General features: G+C 35.0%; 3 protein-coding genes across 3 annotated transcripts; 2 read left to right on the forward strand and 1 right to left on the reverse strand.

The window, feature by feature from the left end:
- Nucleotides 1–326: 326 nt before the first annotated feature.
- On the reverse strand, nucleotides 327–1,854 carry LOC132903204 (protein ABHD11-like). The gene is made up of 3 exons (XM_060950845.1): nucleotides 1,421–1,854; nucleotides 744–1,111; nucleotides 327–474 (listed from the first exon to the last, which is right to left on the reverse strand). The coding sequence occupies exons 1-3, from the start codon at nucleotides 1,811–1,813 to the stop codon at nucleotides 327–329; spliced, it is 909 nt and encodes a 302-aa protein (XP_060806828.1). The 5' UTR covers nucleotides 1,814–1,854.
- Nucleotides 1,855–3,541: 1,687 nt separating this feature from the next.
- LOC106140889 (elongation of very long chain fatty acids protein AAEL008004) lies at nucleotides 3,542–14,033 on the forward strand. The gene is made up of 7 exons (XM_060950687.1): nucleotides 3,542–3,639; nucleotides 7,940–8,013; nucleotides 8,288–8,478; nucleotides 8,886–9,026; nucleotides 10,538–10,643; nucleotides 13,135–13,268; nucleotides 13,857–14,033. Exons 2-7 carry the CDS (start codon nucleotides 7,953–7,955, stop codon nucleotides 14,025–14,027), a joined length of 804 nt encoding a protein of 267 aa, XP_060806670.1. The 5' UTR covers nucleotides 3,542–3,639; nucleotides 7,940–7,952; the 3' UTR covers nucleotides 14,028–14,033.
- Nucleotides 14,034–14,490: 457 nt separating this feature from the next.
- On the forward strand, nucleotides 14,491–15,550 carry LOC106140887 (elongator complex protein 5). The gene has a single exon (XM_013342531.2). The coding sequence runs from the start codon at nucleotides 14,583–14,585 to the stop codon at nucleotides 15,339–15,341; it is 759 nt and encodes a 252-aa protein (XP_013197985.2). The 5' UTR covers nucleotides 14,491–14,582; the 3' UTR covers nucleotides 15,342–15,550.
- The last annotated feature ends 721 nt before the right edge of the window (nucleotides 15,551–16,271 follow it).

Here is a 16,271-nt window from a genome sequence, read left to right on the forward strand (position 1 = left end):
TAATACTTCAATTAATAAGTCAGGTCTTCTCTCAATTCGGTTTATACAAAACCGCCGTCTTTTGGATTTCTGTGGTTTATTGATGGTTAGGTGTCACTTAGTAAGGTACCTACATCAGAATGTACCGAGAATGGTTGTATATGAAGTAGGTTTGAGAATAATTGGAACACTGCATCTCTTCCTCATAGAATATTCCTCATAATGACTATTTATCTAATAATACACTTTATTGTTCTATTTGTGCCAGGTATATAGCCGACCCGACGGTATTTGCATCGGTTGTTAAAAAATAAATTCACAAATTGTATATGTCTTGAAATTATATTTCATGCCGTCTGAGTTTCTCTTACAAAGTTCATGACTAGCTCCATAAAGGTCTTCGGGTCATCCACGTGGACGAAATGCCCGCTTTGTGGCACATAGTGGACAATGGCTTGGGGAAACATCATCCGGATCTTCGTGAGGTCATCTGGGCTAAAATCATATTTCTCATCAAGAAAATGCTAAAGCTTTAAGATCTTACAAGTTTAAAAATTTTGTATATACTTACAAAACAATAAAGTCATTTAATGACACATTTTTTCCCTCAATGGCTAAAATAAACTGGCTCACTTAAAATTGAGGATGTCGAAAACCAGACAAAGGCTGAAAGGCGCCGAGCCCAAAGCATAGCGCTAATGATGAACACGCAAAACTAGACATAGAAAGAGAACCTAGACAAAGGGAGAATCTCTGAGACTCACGGAATTGCATCAGAAGTCTGGCCGCCGATAAACAACGTCGGTCCGCGGTACTTCATCCCTTTAAATTTTTTCGGAAACGTGCTTATGTGGTCAAAATGCTTTTGCAGAACTTCAAGGTTACAGGTCCATCCAATAGTATTGTCGTCTCTTAGATTAATATTTGAAAGCACACCAGTCATCATATTGTCGTCAGTGATGATTTTCTTCAGCTGTTCTTTTGCTCGTTTTCTCGCTTTCCGTACGGTTTTTGGATGTTTGAAGTCTACTGCTTTCATAGCCTTCAATACTTCGGGATAGTTGTTTACGAAGAAAGGTGATGGAGACGCTGGGGACACTTCTACTATGACCAGACCAGACACTAGTTTTGGCTGTATTAAAGGAAATATGGTTTTATAATCATTTTATGTTTCGCAAACACTGGTTATTTATAACATTACCAGATCACCAATAACCAGTGTTTTCAAAATACTTATTACATTAATATAAAACAATATTTTATTATTTCGTTTTATTGGTTTACAAATGAATTTCTATTTAGTATATTTAGTATTAGCGGTACAACATATTTATTGACATAATAAAATATGGCGTACATATCTACAATGGAAAAGAATCAATGTGAGAAGACCTATTTATCTTTTGGAGCCCTATACTTCGGTAAAATAAGATTAACTCACCGCTAAGAGAGATAGGCACATCGCAGTCATACCACCCATGCAGTAACCAACCAAGAAGGCCTCGTCAATCGAGAGCTTCTTGTACAATTGTTGGATATCCCCCACCATCTTCTCGTAGGTATGTGACTTGGTGTGCGGGCTAACTCCGTGGTTTCTAAGATCCACAGTCACGACTAAACGTTTCATCGTATTCTTCATTACCTTCCCCATAGAATGCCATATCTTTTTATTCCCTAAAAAACCGTGTAACAGCATAATAGGCGTCTTTTCTGGATCTGCAGAAGTTGTTCCCAGCACTTTAAATGATAAGTTAGCGGCAGACCTTGATAAGATAAAAGAGGAAGACCTTAAAGTATTAGTCAGAATTAATGCTGAGATGATTTTACTTTGCATAGCTTGTAGTTAATATGGTATTTCAAATGTTACCATCTTCTACCTACAAACTATTTTATTATGCCCTTCATGACCATTGGTGACTATAGTTACAATATCTTCGTCTTAAACTGGGGACTCAAATTTCAGAAATTCAGCTCTCACCTCAAACGTTGGCGAAATATCATAAATAAACATCAAATAGACAGTGACAACAAAAATATTCGTTTTGTGCTATCCCGTATTACGTATTGGTATTTCATATTAGGTATGTATCTACCTATTGCTCTGAAATAAGTATTATATAAGTAACAATTACCTAGGACTTCCCTTTAAATTTAAATCTTTCCCCATTCGATTATCTTTGTCTGTCCTATAAAGTGCAAAAAGAACATTAATAGATAGATAAAACTCTTTATTGCACCACAAGAGTAAAACATACAAAACAGCACAAAACAATGGTACAAAGGCGGACTTGTCGCTAATGCAATCTCTTCCAGTCAACTTTTGGGTGGAAGAAAACCAAACAGGAGATTGGCGTTGGCGCAGAGCAAGATAAATAAATGTTTAAACATAATAAAATGCACACAGAATAAATATAAAATTCAGTCTAAGTACTAATATGAAATTCAGTCGAAAAAACGGTATTTGAAAGAAATCGATCTACTAGAAATTTAACATTTTATACAGCTGAACGTGGCCTTTCAGCTAAGCAAGGAATAAAGATGTGAATATAGTACGAGTATGTATGTAAATTTGAAGGCTTTTAACCGTTATATAGAATAAGCCATTCAACCCACAATATACATTGTTTGTCAACTATGTGCAGGGCCCGACACGCACTTAGCCAGTTTTAAAGGTTACGTTTGAAGATTACGTTATTCTCCTCGATCATAAGAAATATAATAATATAGCAAAGACGTTACTAAATATTTTTTCCATCATTAAGCCATGGAATATATCTCTTGCAAGTGCATTGAAACATTGCACAATTAAGTAAGTGTTATTTGAAGTAATAGTTTGAAGTCTCACGATGATTCTGCATATTACCGCCGAAAGTAAAAGGTCATTTGCGTGGTGACGGACCTTAAGCTTACTTATTTAGATAATGGTTAGTGTCGACGATTGAAAAATAATGAGAGATTATATCTTAAAAATAGTACCAGAAAAATATTACCTTTGACCAATAGAACAGGCACAGAAAAGTTTATCAAGGAATTAGTCCGTTTCGTAAACTGGAGGCGTCTGAGTACCTACTAAAGCAAACTATAAAAATTCACGACATCAGGTTTGTGCGGGATTTCAACCACCGATTCCCTCTGCATAATAAAGTTACAAAGCTTTTGTCAACTCTATTTATTCGCCGTGGTCATCAAACCCACCACTTTACTACTTATACTAAGTTGGTAATTATTTGTCTTTCCCTCAATAAAATATATGATAATAAATACATGGATATATCTGTACAGGAAACATTGAACACCGTGGTTAGGTTCTTTTAAAAAGAAAAACAGTTTCTATCTTGACCTGGTGATCGTATGCCATGACCGTGACCCATGACCTTATGTGGCTGGACCACATGCTTACTGTCACTACGCTAACCTAACATGCCGTCGAATTAATAAGTAAACACCTAACACACATTATTTACAGGCGATCGAAAGTAATTTGGAAGTTCAACCGTAGTTCATCGCAAGTTTGATTATAAAATGTGTACCTTATTGTAATAGTGGATTGCGGTAAAAATTAATTCAGTTTATTCATTCAGTCACTCACGTTGCTTGCGGTGTGGTGTCGGGGACGTCTCAATCTAGTGGTGCAACGTAAAAGAGGAACACGTTTGTCTGGTAAGAATTTATTTTCGCATTATACGAATTTATACACGGTAGAAAATCGTTCCGGTTCAGATTATTTCGAACAATTTCAGAATCGGACGCACAGCTTGATCATGGATAAAAAATATGCATTAGTAAACAAATCGTAAATAACGTATTTTGATTATCTTTAGGTCTAAGCATATAGGTACCTACTATCAACTAAAATCGAATTTATATGCTTCATAATATATGTAAGAGGTGCTCTGGCCTCAGTTTATTACTTTTACCTAAAATGAGGCGCGCAGGGATTATCACCTTTCTTCGTTTATGACCACTAAAAGGAAAGCAAAAATTATGTCACCTATTTCAATAATAAGTGTTTTATAGGGAAGGTATTTAGTGGGACTCAACTATGAATTAATTTGGGCAGTATGCTGTAGATACTGTTCGTATTTGAAAAATTTTGTTCTTCTAAATTTAACTTCGTGTGGTTCCCGGCAGTGCCGTGTGGTTCCCGGTACCAATATAAAAAAGAATAGGACCACTACATCTCTTTCCCATGGATGTCGTAAAAGGCGACTTAGGGATAAGCTTACAAACTTGGGATACTTTTTTAGGCGATGGGCTAGCAATTTGTCACTATTTAAATCTCAATTCTATCATTAAGCCAAGTAGCTTTGTCTTTGTCTACCCCGCAAGGGACATAGACGTGACCATATGTATGTCAAATTTAAAAGCTAACTCTTGGTGGAGTTAAGTTGAGCTTCCACCATTCATGTCTTTTCTCTGTTATAAAAACGTGCGGTTAAAGAAAGAATTTAAAACATAAAGCCGACTTAAATAAAACACCAACAAGCTAAAAATAATTAAAAAATAAATTAACAATACGTCGTCGTACCTAGGAGATTAGTAGCTTGGTTTGGTATCTAGTTAAATTAGTATCTACTTAAATTTTTGGAGTCGGTGCCCGCTAAAATACCATAGGTACGTTCCGATTTCCGATATGAGGAATGATATCATGGTTCGTTCCTCATTTTTTGGTCAATTTATCAGGACTCGCCCTTCGTACCACCTTGCACTTTAAAGGCATTGACCGTCTGACCTTTCTGCCATCTCATAAAGGAAATATCTTATTAATTTCACCTTATAATTGAAATAACAGCAATATGGGAGGCAACGTGCTACTCGTCGATTATGCTTTTCCTACATTTAATTTGGTAGTTGGAAGAGAACAACAGGAGAAATCATTGAATCTGCACTTAGTCGCACAAGTTACTTGTTCAAATTACCTATGGAATGAATGAAGATTAATTATGAATTATAAATTAATGAGTAAATTATGAAGCACCAATTTGATTTTTTTTTCGCGAAGAGCATACTTAGTTAGGTAGCCGAATTGTGCAAATCTCTCAAGATAAGTATGCACTTACTTTTTGATGAAGGTATTGCCTACTCTCTAACAAACAAATATTTATTTTTAATCACTTCCAAATTATTATTTTTTTAAAATCATTTTAAGCAATAAAAAAAAATTCAAATGATCGACATTGTAGTCAAGTTAGGTAAATTAAATTCTATGCGAGGTGTTTGAATACAATTTGAATTGAATGTATAACGAGCAGGCATAAGTGACCCCGGGGTTTTGGTGCGCGCCAATACTTATGTATGTAGGTTCATGCCGCAAGTATTATACTACAGACCATTGTCTAATAGAAATAAATGAACCCGTGTATCATTTTATTGTACTTATTTAATAGTACGCCAACGGCTCCGCTTACGTAAAAACTCCCATTATAGTTCCGCGGGAATTCCTTTCTTAGTGTATCCCTAAAACACACTACTTAGTTACCTTTAAGCCAAATTTAAAATCCTTTGATTTATTTAGCCTATGACAATTTTAATAGGGAAGAAAAATATGGCGTGAGGCAATTTCTTCCCGTACATATTGTAAAAGTCAACCAAGTTTAGCATAACTTTGGCGAGGCTGTCTCTGATCCGAAGGTTGCAGAAAAAATTTATTAGGTATGTACCTAATTTATTAAATTTTATACATTTTGATGACCTACACCTATATGCTCATAGCTTATAAAATAAACATTTAAGTCATACTTTGTTCATACGCCTCTCATCGTCCTGTAAATGCTGTTTGTCAATATCCTGTATTACTTTCTTCATTTTCTTCAAGCTTGTGGGAAGCAGTCCCACAGTCAAAGCATAATTCCGCATATACCAACTTGGTTTGAAAATTATATGATAAAGTTTCCTCTATCGGCTGCCTCTGGGTCACAAACTAAGTTTGTATCCACTTTACTTTGTTAGTATGCTTTTATCCAATAATCGCCTCCTACATATCGAGATGAGTTGCGCTTGCTTCCCTGTAACAACAGTTAAAATAAAACGGTGTCGCGTTATTTTACCACAATGATGTCTTGAGCAATTAGCTTGGTGTTTGTGGTAGACCTCAAAAAGTGTGCTGCGAAACCAGACCTTGACATGAACATCTACTGTTAACTTTATTTATTGAGCCAGGTACAGCTACATTTTTTGCTAGAAAAATTCTGTGCCGGAAGACATAGAAATTAACGAGGATGAGAAACTTAAACAGTGAAAATTCGCAAAAAATATAGTACCCGAAAAAGACAATGCATTTAATCTGCCCCATAATTATATTCAAAAAAAAAAAAAAAAAAATTCAAAATTTTTTATTCATTATTATAGGATATTATTATATCGCTTAATAATTGTCGTATGGTTTAACAACTTGGTTGACGTCAAATATATTACTTAAAAACTAAGTTTACTGCCGCTTCCAAGGCGTCAGTGCAGAAGAAGCGGTAACAAACTGCACTGCAGCATTTTCTTTAACAACGTCAACTTCACAATATTAAATTATACTTAGAATATAATTTAATATTGTGAAGTTGACGATATTAATTAAAAAATTGTTAACCAAAAATAGTAAAAAAACAATGAGTCCAAATTTAAAAGCTATTGTTACCTGACTGAAGAGTTTCAACAAAAACAATCCTATTAGTAAATACTTATTTATTTATATAGTGCTCACGTAATCTTGATTTATTTTAAAGGATTTTTGTCTACAATGTCCATCTGAGCCTCAAGCTTCCACATAGATAGAGCATTAAAAAATATCTCGCAAAAAAGGTCTTTTATTCGGAGACCTTTTCAATCAATGTGGTCTTTGGTTATATGATTTGTACGAATTATAAGTACATAAATTAAAACCAAATGACCTTGAGTAGCATCAAGTTTTTTGGTGAAGTCATCAACACACATTTTGATACAATGCTAGAAATACCTATTACATAAGAGATTAGATATTAGTTTTGTTTTTAAAAAATACTACTAAAGTTCTTACTTAAAGTTCATCCGGTTAGAAAGAAATTACATGTTATTTGTATCGCCCTAGTTCGAATAAGATTGGCATACTACAGGGTACAATTTTGGGTCTCCTGCAAATATTTCTAGGAATAAAAGCCAAAATTAATTGTTACTCCTAGAGGTCTTATCTATCTTTGTGCACAATTCATTTGTTACAAACATACAGACCTATTTTCATTATAAAATTAAAATGGATAAGATCGGACTGCTTATCTCCGACACATAAAAATATATCATTTCAGAGGTCTTTATTCCCTAGTATTTTCTACACAGTTTTTCGCATTATTTTTCCTACAAAGAGCTTTTAGCCTTCCGAGAATACTTCAACTTCATCAACATACATTTTCTACTTTACGGTGCCTTAACACGTAGAAAGCGAGGCAGAGGCGGATTACTAGTAAAATTATAATAGGTACTCGTTACTATCTCATGTATCGTTTTGGCTGGACAGTCATTGACTTTCAATTTAATTAGTATTTCCATGAATAATTGATCAACTGAATATTTTCGTTATTGTTTTACCGTTGGTCACAAAAGGCTATTAACGTTGATTTATTCCTTAAAATGCTTCGTCATACAGAATTGTAATAGTAACGGTCACTCTTTATTCAGTTTTATTTAGTTTTGCATAGATACTATCGACCGCACCAAAACAATATCCGATAGTCATATCTGAATGATAGTGAAAACCGCATCAAAATCCGTTGTGTGGTCAGCCAATATAAAACAGATGACTGACAGCACCATTTTAAATATATACATAATACTTAAATATTTAGTTGTTTTTTTTTGTTGGTATGATATATAACATGAGCCTATAAAAAAGCATAAACCCGAAAATGATTTACATCATCATCGTAATCATCACTGCGTTTCATAACTTTGGATAGGGTTAGATCATGATAAAATTTATTGTTTCTTTTTGTTTCAGAGACAGGGAGATAATGGGAACCTTAGTTAATAACATAACACAATATTACTATTATGTTAATGAAGAACTTGCAGGTAAAGCACAATCTATCATTATTCTAACTACCTACCAACTTAAATAAAGTACCCTACGTACTATTAATAATACGAACATGTGGCCTTCAGTCATCACCTCTTCGAAATTTGAAAAAGATAGAGTGTCGACAGTCAAAAGGCACTAGTGATGATTTTTATCACAGCCTTAAACTTAGTCGGAATTTTCTGTCTAAAAAATGGACTTTGTTTTAAAAGTTTTATGTCCAATGTAATAGTCATTCAGTCAAAATACTTTTATTTATCTTGTTTTCAGACCCTCGGACGAACCAGTTCCCGCTGGTGTCGAGTCCGCTCCCCGTGATGCTGATCATGTACGTCTACCACCGCTTCGTGCGCTCGTGGGGCCCCGCCTTCATGGCCAACAGGCCGCCGTACAAACTGAAGAAGCTGATTATATGTTATAATGTATTACAGATTTTCTTGTCAGGATATTTAAGTCTACAGGTAAATAAACTTTATGAAAAGGTGTTTGAAACAAATAAGAACCATATTAAGAAACAATTGAATATTTAAACGATGGTTGAAATTTCTAAGTCATGTGATGTTTATATTATTGACGAATTTTTAAAGGTGAATGAAGACGCTAAATGCAGGCGGCTTTTGACCGGTCAAGGTTCATCTTTAAAGCCTAATGTCTGGCAGTGGACTATATGCGGCAAAAGCTGTTGATCCATAGAAATCGTAAAATTAAAAAACTAATATTACACAGACGTCTTCAGGCGACAGACTCGACATCCTTTGAACAATAATAAAAATTCTACTATTATATTCTGCCATTTTTTAGTAATTAGATCCTTTATCGGGTGTGAAATCAAGACAAATTTCAGCTCCTAATAAATTGTTGTTGGCAGTGCCTGACCCGGCTATACTTGTCGGGCTACTACAGCCTGTGGTGTCAGAAGATCATCTACGACGACACGCCGCTGGAGAGGATGGTAGTCCACCGGGTTTGGCTCTACTACATGATCAAACTCGTCGATTTATTAGACACGGTAAAATTATTTATCTATTTCATTGGTTTATGTTTGTTTCTTGTTTATGCTTGTTTCTTTCTTTATTTTGCATAAACATAATGGTTTGTTTGCCTTTTTTTTATGAATCAATTATTAGACAGAGAGACGAACTTTCTTATCGTAATCAGGGATCTCATCTAGTCAACCATCAAAGAATTACAATGTGTTGACTATGTTCTGGTGATATTCATCTTTTAGATATACGTACAGAACTTTTGAATCTGAAGTCTCTTGCATCATCCTGTCTGTTCATCTATTTGATTAAACTCCAATATAAGTTTTTTACGAAAACTGCTCTTAAATAGCATTCATGTAATCGATTCGAATACGTAGTTCCGTATATTACTTATTGACACATTCACAGCTTTAATGGAAGTTAAGCTTTAAGGTCGAATTTTAGGTTAAAGTTCAAGCTCTTCATAATCGCATCAGAATGATATGGCATTTTACCTGAACAAATTCAAAATTGTTTTGTTAATATGAGTACAACAAGGTCTTGAACTTACATCTTCATGGCAACACTTAACTTATTCCTTAGGTGTGTTATTTTACCAGCAGGAAGGAGGAAAGACTAAGAGGTCAGAAGTAAAATGTCAACAATACTATGAGCCAATCAGTATTTGCATGACTATGCACTATAGCAATTCGGAAAGTGCTGTAGGTACGCCTGCGCATTCACCTGAATCGATTATACTGGTTGTAGTCGTATTATGACTGCACATGTTGCAAACTTATAAGTACCTGCGACTTTCCTTAGTTTAGTAATAATTTTCGAAGTAGGTGTAGGAATCCTCCCATTTAATTTTTTTAATCAGCTGATTAGTCATAGTAGTAGTATAAAAAAATTAAGGATATGTATTTCAACGTACTTATATAATTTTTACGTGGTACCTTAATTTTTTTAAATTGCGTTCCTTTCGTAGTCATACAGAGTAAGAAAATTATCTTTTCCCGATGTAACCCTGGTGCATCGCTCATTACTGGCGAGTTTCCTCCGTTTCACCAGCCACGAATCGGCTGGCGTGCCGCCGTTCTCGAGGTCGAAGGAACTGCTCGTGCTCGATCCTTACATATTGCGTTTTCGTAATGTTACGTACTCGTTGGCAAAATTATACACACGCACATACCACGTCTTCTCTTGTAGCCACAGAGTCACTAGACTCAAAGATTTCGATAGCTTAAAACTACGTACAGTTTGTCCTCCTAAAAAGGAACCCTAGTTCCGCCTTTAAACATAACTCAAAACTGGGCAAGTCAGGTTTACACCAAGTGCCGTAATCCTGGCGACCCCACTCCCTGGTTAGACCATGGTTTTATGACACTAGGAGAACAACAATTTGGGAATGAATAAAAAAAATACATAGTAATTCACTAGGTATGTTTGAATATTTGAGATCTGCAGAATCAATTTCATCTAGCTAAATGCGGCGTTGGATTCATCTCTTGTGATTGTGATTGTAAAATTCATACCAAGGACTTTTTATTGTCAGGTGTTCTTTGTTCTGCGCAAGAAGTTCTCCCAGGTGTCGTTCCTGCATGTGTACCACCACCTGGGCATGTGTCTGCTCGGGTTCATAGGCACCAAATATGTTCCAGGTATGAATAACACATTATTTACACTTATTACTTTTATATATACGGCGTCTGTGGCGCAGCGGTAGACCTACGCTACCGGAAGTCCCGGGTTCGAATCCCGGCCAGGGCATGAAGAGAAAATAACTTTTTCTGATTGGCCTGGGTCTTGGATGTTCATCTATATAAGTATTTATTATAAAATATATAATCGTTTAGTTAGTATCACGTAACACAAGTCTCGAACTTACTTCGAGGCTAACTCAATATGTGTAACTTGTCCCGTATAGATTTATATTTATTTATAAACGTTTGCAGTGTAGCTGTTCTCCATGGTTTTATCTTACTTTACCACCATTTAATTTTTCCACTTGTTAACATTTAAGTACATTCAGCAGGTATGTCTAGAATAAATAGGGACTTCCTTCCATATTGACTACAGGATCATAGAAAGCGTGTTGGGCCAGAAATACATCCTTGTGGAATGCCATGGGTAGCGTTAGTCCCATTACTTAGAATATCATCTACTTAAACTATTATTTTTAACCTATATGGTGAAGTAATATTATAAAGAGACTCCGCCCTTTCTGAAAAGACTCGCAAAGACTTAAAGGCCACGTTCAGCTGTTCACCGTATTAATGGAATTTAAATTAAAATAGTGGCAGCAATTTGCTAGCCCATCGCCTAAAAAGAGAATCCCAATTTTTTTTCAGCCTTTCCCTTAGTCGCCTTTTATGACACCCATGAGAAAGTAGTCCTTTTCTAAAGTGTCGGGAACCACACAGCACAAAACAAAGTTTGGCAGTAGGTATAGGCAGTAGTAGGCTCGGGGCTCGGGGACTACTGCTAGTGTTGCCTTGCAGTGAAGCATCGTCACACTTCAACAATTGTTTGCGCAATATGCTCGCGTGTAGATAGGTGGTTAAGGTTGAGACCATTATAATTCAAGGTTTATATTTACGAAGGAATATATTAGGACTCCGTCATAATAAAAGATTAACTACATAAATCCTTTCAATGTCGCAGTACCAATATGAGTTTGTTTCCGAAGTAGTTTCTACTTCGCTACCACATACCTACCTTAAAAAAAATCTGAATAAGTTTATATAATTATTAGTAAAATACTTAAATTACAAACGGGTCCTAGACAGCAAATATAGGCGTTCCTATGGGTGTTCCACCGCCCACGACCGTGAAGTAGAGCCGCTATCGCGAAAATTACAATTTTGAATATCCAATAGGTAGTTTAATTGCGTCACCGATTATTAATTACTAGTTTTTACTCTTTATGTTTTACAGCAGCTTCGCCCGCGCGAATTTAGCGCCACCAACGAAAAATCCATGTTATTCGCAAATCGAACGGAAACTATGGTTTAAAAGTACCCTAATCCTTCACATTCTTCAAGAAGATTGGTTCGGAAGATAACGCATGAAGAGACTAACTAACAAACAAATAAATTTACTTTCGCTTTACTAATATTAGTTGGGATTAAATAAAAAATATCATGTCTCCATTTTTAGGGTTCCGTACGTCTGAATACAAAAACGGAACCCTTACAGGATCACTCGTGTGTCTGTCCGTCCGTTGCCGTTGGAGATAATTGACTGTAAGTCAATTATCTCCGAATCTATTAGACCGATTAAGTTGAAATTTGGTACACATATCAATTCCTGTGACCCAAACACAGAGGTGTGACGTGAGCAGATTAAATCTGTATATGGGGGGTCATTTAAGGGGGGGAAGGGGAAAATTAAAAAAAAATCTGAAAACTGCATCGTGTGGCATATCAAATGAAAGGTCTTGTTGAGAAGATCTTAAATGTATTTTTTTGTAATTTTTAAATAAATAGTTTCCAAGTTATTCAAGAAAATAGACGAAAATTTACCATCTCCGAAACTACTGAACCTAAAATTTTGAAAAAAATACAGAAATTAGTTTTCTCCTTATAGATTATAGGAAAACCTATAAGAAGTCCATGATATTAAAATAACATGGTAAATCACTCAATATTGTGCGAACCAACTTACATTTGCAGGTGGAATGTGTGGGAGAACATATTTTTAGTTACCACAAACAAATTTGGGTCAGATTTAAAAAAACATGATAGGTAACATCGTACGGAACCCTCTTCACGCGAGTTCAACTCGCACTTGTCCCCTTTTTTTCAAGTTAGGTTTAAACCAAAGACAGATAAGAGCTATCAAACTTCTTAAATCTAGAATAGCCTCCCTGCTTCTCTGTTTCCGATTCCTATATAGGAAGGGATTTTCAAGACAAACTTGCGTGCACTACTTTACCCCACATTTTAATTACCATCAAGCAGATTGAGGTCACACACACTTTAAAGAAAACATACAAATATAATCATGTTTACATCCCTTGCAGAATAGAAAGAACCGGAAATCCTGAAAAGACCGTAAGGCCACGTTCAGCTGTGTCTTAATGATGGAATTAAATTCAAATGAAAAATAAGTAAAAAATATTAGTAAATGTTCGTCACTGTACGGTTTCAGGCGGTCACGGCATAATGCTGGGCTTCATCAACTCTATGGTGCACGCCGTCATGTATACCTACTACCTGATCTCCATCGTGAGACCGCAGTGGGTACGTCAGTGGTGGAAGAAATATATCACGCAGTTGCAGATTGTAAGTATACTTACTTTTTTACTTCTCCCCTAGACATGTCACGTCTTTATCCCTTACGGGGTAAACATTACCATCAGCCTCAAAAAGACAGCTACGTTTAGTGAAATGGCCCAATGATGGTGTTGAGACTCAAATAGTACCTACCTAATAGGTTGCTATAGCCTATCAACAGAAGAATCACAAGCCTTTCCCTTGATCAATTTTTACTTATAAACTTACTTATTTAAATTTTAATGAACATAATATTCAGGTAAAAGAATGACTAATTATGATACAATCAGGGTCAGAGGTCAATAACATGGTGACTCAGTTGCCTCACTTACTATAAAAAGCTGACCTTTCCCACTCTTGAAAATTGTTTAAAGGCGCTCTCCAAGTGAGTGCCAGACTCTCTTTTCGTTATTGTACTCCTACCCTATTTGCCGCATGATTTTTTATTTAACTGACTTCACAAAAAAGAGGAGGTTCTAAATTTGACCTTATTTTTTCATCTCTCCATTTTACCACAACAATACCCCCACGTTTAAACGGTGCTAGTCTTGTTCTTCATAAACCCTCATCGTTAATTTTCTTTTGATTTTTTTTCAGTTGCAGTTTTTGATCCTAATCCTGCACTTCGGCCATGTGTTGTTCGAGCCCTCGTGCGAGTACCCAAAGTGGATATCTTTCATGTTCCTGCCGCATAATATCTTCATTCTATTCTTATTTTCCGATTTTTACATCAAAGAGTATATTCTTAAGAAAAATAAAAAGAATTAAATAGGTAGTTAGATAGTGAAAAAATAATATAAGTTATTATAATAAACTATGCATTTTTAATTGACCAAGCGAAGCGAGTGAAGTGTGTGTGAACAAAATTGAACCCATTTTCCGAACTGTTGGTTGATTTTGATGAAAGCATGAAGGATGTAGTTTTTAAGATATTCACAATTTTGTAGAAAATTCAAGGGTTCACTTCGTTGACGGTGATCGACTGGTTTTTGTCGTCGAGATGCTTAGGTTGGACTCGCAGTATAGAAAACTATTTCTTCGTGGACAGTCAACAGAATATCAAATCTAATAGGCGTTTCATCGCACTTCCACAAAAATGTGTTTATTCATTGATTTGAACTTTTCCGTATAATGTAAATGAAGCAGAGTAAAATGAAGTCTTGGTCGGCTATTTAAAAAAAATCGATTGACATCTGTCACTTAATTTGTCAGTGACATTTACTTAAACCTATATAACCTATCTTTATTGTTTTGTATATTCAGAGCACTTTCAGAGGTTTTGTATTACAATACATACAACTGTTTCATGTTTTTACTCAGAAAATGACTTTATTTAAATTGAAAGCAGCACCAATAATATTAATTGAAGATGACACAAACAAAAATATCTTACCACTGTTGCTGAATATAGTACAACAAGAGAAAAGTGAATTGAAGATGTTCTGTTTCGAACAACCTGAAACATTGTGGAAGCCTGTACTCAAAACTCATATGAATGTAATATTTTATGAAGACTTTTGCACGGAAGAGTATAACAAGTACATCAACACGAAATGTACAGTGGTTATAGATTCATTAAATCAAATGTGTTTTAGCATAGGATGGAATGAATGTCTAAGATGTTTGAAACGGCTTTACATTGATCCCAATGTAAATAAACTAGTTATGGTGCTCCATACGGACTGCCTGCCGTTTCCTAAGTTACAGTTAAATTTAAATCACTTCGCTTGTGCGGTAGTTTCCTATGATTCTCCCGACAGTAACAAAATAAAAGTGAAGTTGAAAAAAGGAGGAAAATTGGAACGGAGTGAGGAAATTTTGACTTACGATTATAAATTGGGTCTTCTGAAATGTGTCCCCGTCGTAAAAGAGAGTAAAAAGGATGATGAACCAGAGAAGCCACTTCCAGCAAACCTTACTACATTTAAAATCGAAGTAGACCAGACTGAGAAATTGGAGAAATATAAATTAAAGTTACCGTACATGAGCAAGATTAATGAAGGTGAGAGCAAGGTGTTTTATGAACCAGATGCCGTTGATGACTGGGATGAAGAGGATCCAGATGAAGACCTTGATATATAGTGATTGCCACCTGTACAATTTCCAGTTACTTTACTATTTTATTATTTGTTTGTTTGAATGCATGTAGGATAAAATGTTTAATTATTGTCATCAAAGATTACTTATTAATCAAAGCTAATACTGTTTACAAAGCTGTAGAGTACAAGTGATAGAACCAACTAGGGCTTATCAGGATGGGCCTAAAATTCTAAATAAAGCATTTAAAACTGCAGCTTTTAATTTTCTATAATTTAGTCATAAAACATTAGAAATACAAAACAACAGCTTTTGATGTAAAGTGTTTCCAATTCGGGCTCAATTCACACCAAGATGAAAGCAAAGCAAGGAGTAGTTTCAATATCATATAATTTAAGACATTATCCCTTAGACTATAATACAAAGAATCCTTTGAAAAACTAGAAATCACGAATTGCCCTCGGCTTCACGTAGGTGTCCGGGTAGTGTTGCACTATAACTCTTCCATTCAAAATCTACTGAACAGATTTGAATAAGATTTTAGAAATATAGCTCATACGTATATCAGAAGAACATACAATTGTATATAAATAGAAACTTTTAATATTGTTGGGAATAAGTGCATTTTTAGCATTTATTGTTCCAGTATACTTCACTGAAAAAAGGAATTGTTTTTATCAAAAGATTATTTATTTTATTGTATTTTATCAATGTTTAGAAATTTTGTTCTAATTTTAAATGAACACGCCATTCCCTCATAGGCAACGTTTATAAATTTATTGATAAAAAAAAGAACCCACAAGACTTGTTGGGCATACATACAAGCAAAATATTTATCCTTTTTTTATCTAGTTGGGTATAAATTAAAACGTAAATGTATATTTTTAAAACTTTGATTACCATTTATTCACATAAGATTGAATATTATATTATTTGGCAATGATTCTTTGGCTTTTTGAGGTAATAAGGATAAAG

The sequence above is a fragment of the Amyelois transitella genome, chromosome 22 (genome assembly GCF_032362555.1).
Source record: "Amyelois transitella isolate CPQ chromosome 22, ilAmyTran1.1, whole genome shotgun sequence".
NCBI lineage: Eukaryota > Metazoa > Arthropoda > Insecta > Lepidoptera > Pyralidae > Amyelois > Amyelois transitella.